The 7,397-nt window shown below is 40.9% G+C and overlaps 1 protein-coding gene across 3 annotated transcripts in view; it reads right to left on the bottom strand.

Moving 5' to 3' along the window:
- Positions 1–113: 113 nt before the first annotated feature.
- LOC118367257 (adenylate cyclase type 3-like) overlaps positions 114–7,397 on the bottom strand; it is a 32,537-nt gene continuing 25,253 nt past the window's right edge. For all 3 annotated transcript variants that reach the window (XM_035750519.2, XM_035750520.2, XM_035750521.2), the window contains exons 16-20: positions 4,713–4,859; positions 4,406–4,519; positions 3,960–4,086; positions 3,724–3,848; positions 114–3,281 (exon numbers count right to left, since the gene is read on the bottom strand). In XM_035750519.2, coding sequence (XP_035606412.1) covers positions 3,099–3,281; positions 3,724–3,848; positions 3,960–4,086; positions 4,406–4,519; positions 4,713–4,859 — 696 coding nt within the window. In that variant the 3' untranslated portion in view covers positions 114–3,098. The remainder of the gene's footprint in view (positions 3,282–3,723; positions 3,849–3,959; positions 4,087–4,405; positions 4,520–4,712; positions 4,860–7,397) is intronic.

Genomic DNA, 7,397 nt, shown 5'->3' with positions numbered 1-7,397 from the left:
GGTTCTGCAACTTCTGCATGAAATGGATCGGATGTCACACTCTCAACATATACAAAAACGTTATGCTATCCAAAGAGGAGACAACAGACCTACTCAAAACACACTAAATAAAGTATTAGGGACCATGGTTTAATTTAGTTTTTTTAATCAATACACTTGAAAATGACAAATAATTTAATGTATTTCATTTAAATTATCTTTCAACTCAAACACAGATAGTTTACAGACCATTCAAAGTGCCATTTTATTCCCAAGCCTGAGGTTCTTTAAAATACAAATCGAGAAACAGCAAAGACCTGCATTTTGCCCACATGTACAGGGACCAAAGCCATTCCTTCAACATTGGCACTTTTACATTGGTTTAAAAAAAGGAAATCTGTCCCTGACAACTGCAATAAATTAAGTTAATGAACAGTAAACTGTATGTACAACTTAGAGACTCATTAGTCCTTTATCCCTTCACTGTAAATAGAATCTCAGAATGAATTAAACTTAGTTATAAAAATATTAAAAGGGCCAGGAATGTTTTAATTTGTGTAAGGGGCAAGCGAGGACAGAGGATTGTAGAAGAATAAACTATTGCACTTCCATCCAATTTCAGAGAAAAGACACTGACGGGGACACAATACGAGCAAAAGAAACTCACCCGCACCTGCAATACTGTCCACATATCCACCTTACATATACACAAACAAACAAACATACAGTGCCGTGGAAAAGTAATTCGCCCCCTTAATTATTTTGCATTTTTTTTATTTAAATACTGAATATTATCAGATCTTCAACCAAAATCTAATATTAGATAAAGGGGACCTGAGTGAACAAATAACACAACAATTACATACTTATTTAATTGATTTCATAAACATAGTTATGCAACACCCAATGCTCATGTGAAAAAGTAATTTCCCCTTACACTCACCTTTAGCTGCAATGACTCCAATCAAACGCTTCCTTTAGTTGTTGCTCAAGTCTCTCACGTTGCTGTGGAGGAATTTTGGCCCACTCTTCTCTGCAGAGCTGCTTTAACTCAGTGACATTTGTGGGTTTTCAAGCATTAACTGCTCATTTCAAGTCCTGCCACAACATCTCAATTGGGATTAGGTCTGGACTTTGTCTAGGCAATTCCAAAACTTCAAATTTGTTGCTTTTTAGCCATTGATTGTGTGTTTTGGATTATTGTCTTGCTGCATGACCCAGCTGCGCTTCAGCTCACAGAAAGCCTGACATTCTCCTGTAGAATTCACTGATACAGCAAGCATTTTGCTACACCCACAATAACATCTGCTAAATATGTGTATGTGACCAATAACCTTTTATTTGATACAGAGCACAATTTATGGTTCCTTCTATTAAGGCAAGTCATCCAGGTCCTGAGGCAGCAAAGCATCCCCAAACCATCAGACAACCACCACCATGCTTGACTATTGGTACAAGGTTCTTACCGTGGAATGCAGTGTTTGGTTTTTCGTCAGGCCTAATTGGACCCATGTCTTCCAAAAAGTTATACACTTGACTCATCTGTTCATAGAACATTCTTCCATTGAGCCTTGATGATCTTCCAGGTGTTTTCTGGCAAACGTAAGTCAACTTTAATCCAAAAGTCAAGTTTACTTTAAAATTATTAAAAAGCAACAAAATGTAAGTTTGGGAACGGCCTAGTCAAAGTCCAGACCTAATCCCAATTGAGATGTTGTGGCAGGACATGAAAGGAGCAGTTCATGCTTGAAAACCCACAAATTTTGCTGAGTTAAAGAAGTTCTGCATGCAAGAGTGGGCCAGAATTCTTCCACAGCGATGTGAGAGACTGATCCACAACTAGAGGAAGCATTTGGTTGCAGACATTGCAGCTAAAGGTGGCACAAGTGTAAGGGGTCAATACCTTTTTCACACAGGGGAATTGGGTGTTGCATAACGTTGTTGATTAAATAAATAAATAAATATATATTTTTTGTAAACTCAGGTTCCCTTTATCTAATATAAGGTTTTAGTTGAAGATCTGCTAATTCAGTATCAAAAACATGTAAAAACAGAGAAAATCCTAAAGGGGGCAAATACTTTTTTCAGAGCACTGCATTTCTACCCACCGGAATACCCATGACCACAGGTGTCAGCTACTCACAAAGACCTGGTGACCACAAACTCTAAAATACCATGAATCACTCTTGCTTGTCAACGTGCATGTGCACACCTGCAATGCCTCCAAAAAAACATTCAACCTGTCGCCAATTTCACACCTGAGGACTCACACCTGGGTTCTGTGCCCACTGTCAGCATAGACTCAGATGCCGTAAAGAAGTGATGGGGGGAGAACATAGAAGGCATGTGTTCCAAATTCATAGCTAACAGAAAAAGGGCATGGCATGTTACTTGATTCCGGATCAGAAAAAAGTGAGAAAGAATACTTTCACTGCAGGCTTATTCAGCACACACACACACACACACACACACACACACACACACACACACACACACACACACACACACACACACACACACACACACACACACACACACACACACACACACACACACACACACACACACACACACACACACAATCTTATCTCAGGTCATCGTCATCTCCAAGCAGTTTGGAGATACTGTAACAAACACAATGAAATCCATTCTTTTCCAAATATAAAGTATTTTGTAAAAGGGGGAAAGTATTCAAAATGAGGCATTTAGTCCAACAGCCATGATGCATCTGGCTTGAGCGCGTCGTAAGGATGGCATTGCAGTGAGTACATGAATGTGTGTTTGTCAGACTGTGTTTCTGAATAAGAGTGTTTGTCTAAGACTGTGTGTAACTATGTGTGACTATACAGTACCGTGATATATGTTCATAAGTCTGTGGTGCAAATAGCTGAGCACTATTTTCAAAAGCTTTGTAGTTTGCAAAAAAAGTATTTGAACAGGCAGGGTGGGGGAGGGGGAGGCAGGACAAATCTTCTTTCTTTGCAAGATGTCCATATCCTCTGACATACTTTGCAATTCTGAAAGAGTGTTGGTATAAGCATGAATTCAGATCTCACTTATACATTAAAATGTATATTTCTGATTATGCGTGTGTGTTTCTGTGAGCATCGACACGCAGGTCAGGAGTTGTCCACCACTTGGTGTGGCAGGGTGACCGAGGAGCCGTTGATGAAGGAGCCCTGTTTTTCTCTACCCTTCAGAAAGTAGGTAAGCAGCTCTCCTTTCCCCTTCACAAAGATAGGTCCCCTCCTCACAAAACGGAATCCGTACTCCTTCAAGATGTGGTAACAATCTTCCACCACCTGGGGGCAGTAGAATCACATCAAATTGTAGGTGATGAATCCATCCAACATGTGTTTTCTACCCAGATTTGGTAATCCACTTAAAACTATTCCCTGATGTCAAACCCCAAGATCTAAATAGTAATCAAACAAAGTAGGATTATTCTTGTGTTATTATAGCCATCTGGGAAACAACAATTCCAGGCCGACTACATTGCAGTCAACCAATGGTTGCATGCCACATCATCGACTGCGCAGTCAGGTATCAGATTGCTGTATGTGGTCTCGAGATCTTGCAGGCGACTGCAATGTATCAATCATTGTAGGCTATCAAGTGCTCCTGCTCAGTCCTCACCAGAAACCAGGTACATCAACGACCTTACGGGCCAATGCGCTACAGCTATAACTGATTGTTTGGTTGTCACCTCAATACTTATCGCACCCTGTTATGGAGAGGCCTTACCTGGATGTTACCCATGACCCCTGTGGACTCCATGCGACTGGCCACATTCACAGTGTTTCCCCAGATGTCATAGTGAGGCTTCCGGGCACCAATCACTCCTGCCAGAACCCCCCCTTTATTCAAACCTGAGGAGAGGAGGAAGTATGGGATACATGATATGCATGCTGTACAAAACTAGGACAGGCTCTCCATTCTTCTCTCACCTTAAAATGTATGGCTGAAAAGTTAGCACTGACCTATGCGCAGCATAAAGTTGTTGAAGGACTGGTAGTTGATGTTCATGAGCGAGACCTTCATGGCCAGAGCAAAGTCAGCCAGATCTGCCAAATGCTGCCAGCGCTCTCTGTCAGTCAGCTCCTCTTTCTGCACAACAGAGCCCTCTATATCATAACCATCTTCATCATCAAGTTTCAAGTGAATTCATTTGATCATCACCACCACTACGATCACCATCACCCATAAAATTAACATATCCTCTGTAAAAGGTCAGTCCCAAAGCTCTTGATCACATTTCTGACCTGCTACCACAAACAGTATAAGATACCCAAGACTGAGTTCATCGGGAATTCTGCTGTTTAGCAATAGGAGTTCACATGATTATGTCATACATGATATAGTTTACACGGCTAGCTTAAGCCTCTGACCCAGACCCAGTGGCTGATGACCATGGTAATGAGCTAACCTTCAGACAGGCGTAGCCGTTGCTGACGTCGGGAGTGACTCCTGACGCTGCCATGTAGGTGCTGCCAATGGTTTTGATTTTGGTGATGCAGCGGAACTGAGACTCGTCCAGGAGCTGTCAGAGGTTAAAGGTCACGGGTTGAAAGGTCAAGTCTCAAAGTATTAGGCAGCATCTTTAATTCCTATACATGCCTCGGGAATAGGGAGCAATAACATACAGTACTTCCATTGTCATAGCAAGCTAGTTTCAACATTTGCATGACTGTTACAAGTCACAAGTGGAAATGATGCATTCATGAGCTTCTTACACTGTCAAAATCGGAGATGATTTCGTTGAGGAACCTGAGGCACTCAATCCCCCCATTGTTGATGCTCTCCTCTGTGTAGAAGTCCGAGAAGTTGGGGATGGAGGCGAACATCACCCCAATCTCATCATATGACTGGCTGTACAGCTCCTGGAAGGGGTATATATATATATATATATATTTCAGATTAACAGATGTACAGACATAGATAAGTCAAGAGCATAACTCCAGGTGTAAACTTTGCAACAGCTGAACAAACCTTACCACTGTGATAACATGGTAACATCACCGCACACAGTGACCATGGCTGATACCTCTTTCTCAACTACACATGTATTGGTCCCACTTCACATTGACTGCCTTAAAACGTATGTATTTACTAGGGCTGGCACAATTACCATATAAACAATGGTTATGGATGAAGACCGTCATGACAATTAAAGAACTGTCATATCTGTAAAAAGAAAATATGTATATATACAGTGCCTTGCGAAAGTATTCGGCCCCCTTGAACTTTGCGACCTTTTGCCACATTTCAGGCTTCAAACATAAAGATATAAAACTGTATTTTTTTGTGAAGAATCAACAACAAGTGGGACACAATCATGAAGTGGAACAACATTTATTGGATATTTCAAACTTTTTTAACAAATCAAAAACTGAAAAATTGGGCGTGCAAAATTATTCAGCCCTTTTACTTTCAGTGCAGCAAATTCTCTCCAGAAGTTCAGTGAGGATCTCTGAATGATCCAATGTTGACCTAAATGACTAATGATGATAAATACAATCCACCTGTGTGTAATCAATTCTCCATATAAATGCACCTGCACTGTGATAGTCTCAGAGGTCCGTTAAAAGTGCAGAGAGCATCATGAAGAACAAGGACCACACCAGGCAGGTCCGAGATACTGTTGTGAAGAAGTTTAAAGCCGGATTTGGATACAAAAAGATTTCCCAAGCTTTAAACATCCCAAGGAGCACTGTGTAAGCGATAATATTGAAATGGAAGGAGTATCAGACCACTGCAAATCTACCAAGACCTGGCCGTCCCTCTAAACTTTCAGCTCATACAAGGAGAAGACTGCCAAGAGGCCCATGATCGATTAACTGCAGAGATCTACAGCTGAGGTGGGAGACTCTGTCCATAGGACAACAATCAGTCGTATATTGCACAAATCTGGCCTTTATGGAAGAGTGGCAAGAAGAAAGCCATTTCTTAAAGATATCCATAAAAAGTGTCATTTAAAGTTTGCCACAAGCCACCTGGGAGACACACCAAACATGTGGAAGAAGGTGCTCTGGTCAGATGAAACCAAAATTGAACTTTTTGGCAACAATGCAAAACGTTATGTTTGGCGTAAAAGCAACACAGCCCATCACCCTGAGCACATCATCCCCACTGAAAAACATGGTGGTGGCAGCATCATGGTTGGGGCCTGCTTTTCTTCAGCAGGGACAGGGAAGATGGTTAAAATTGATGGGAATATGGATGGAGCCAAATACAGGACCATTCTGGAAGAAAACCTGATGGAGTCTGCAAAAGACCTGAGACTGGGACAGAGATTTGTCTTCCAACAAGACAATGATCCAAAACATAAAGCAAAATCTACAATGGAATGGTTCAAAAATAAACATATCCAGGTGTTAGAATGGCCAAGTCAAAGTCCAGACCTGAATCCAATTGAGAATCTGTGGAAAGAACTGATAACTGCTGTTCACAAATGCTCTCCATCCAACTTCACTGAGCTCGAGCTGTTTTGCAAGGAGGAATGGGAAAAATTTCAGTCTCTCGATGTGCAAAACTGATAGACATACCCCAAGCGACTTACAGCTGTAATTGCAGCAAAAGGTGGCGCTACAAATTATTAACTTAAGGGGGCTGAATAATTTTGCACGCCCAATTTATCAGTTTTTGACTTGTTTGAAATATCCAATAAATGTCGTTCCACTTCATGATTGTGTCCCACTTGTTGTTGATTCTTCACAAAAAGAAGTGTGTTTTATATCTTTATGTTTGAAGCCTGAAATGTGGCAAAAGGTCGCAAAGTTCAAGGGGGCCGAATACTTTCGCAAGGCACTGTATATACACACTACCATTCAAAAGTTTGGGTCACTTAGAAATGTCCTTGTTTTTGAAAGAAAAGCAATCTTTTTGTCCACTAAAATAACATCAAATTGATCAGAAATCAGTGTAGACATTATTAATGTTGTAAATGACTATTGTAGCTGGAAACGGCAGATTTATCATCTACATAGGCGTACAGAGGCCCATTATCAGCAACCATCACTCCTGTGTTCCAATGGCATGTTGTTAACTAATCCAAGTTTATCATTCTAAACGGTTAATTTATCAATAGAAAACCCTTTTGCAATTATGTTAGCACAGCTGCAAACTGTTGTTCTGATTAAAGAAGCAATAAAACTGGCCTTCGTTAGAGTAGTTGAGTATCTGGAGCATCAGCATTTGATTACAGGCTCAAAATGGCCAGAAACAAATAATTTTCTTCTGAAACTCGTCAGTCTATTCTTGTTCTGAGAAATTAAGGCTATTCCATGCGAGAAATTGCAAAAAAACTGAAGATCTCGTACAACGCTGTGTACTACTTCCTTCACAGAACAGCACAAATGGCCTCTAACCGAAAGAGTGGGAGGCCCCGGTGCAAAACTGAGCAAGAGGACAAGTACATT

Source organism: Oncorhynchus keta, chromosome 34 (genome assembly GCF_023373465.1).
Source record: "Oncorhynchus keta strain PuntledgeMale-10-30-2019 chromosome 34, Oket_V2, whole genome shotgun sequence".
In the NCBI taxonomy this organism is placed as follows: Eukaryota; Metazoa; Chordata; class Actinopteri; order Salmoniformes; family Salmonidae; genus Oncorhynchus; species Oncorhynchus keta.
This window is presented reverse-complemented; position numbering and strand designations above follow the sequence as displayed.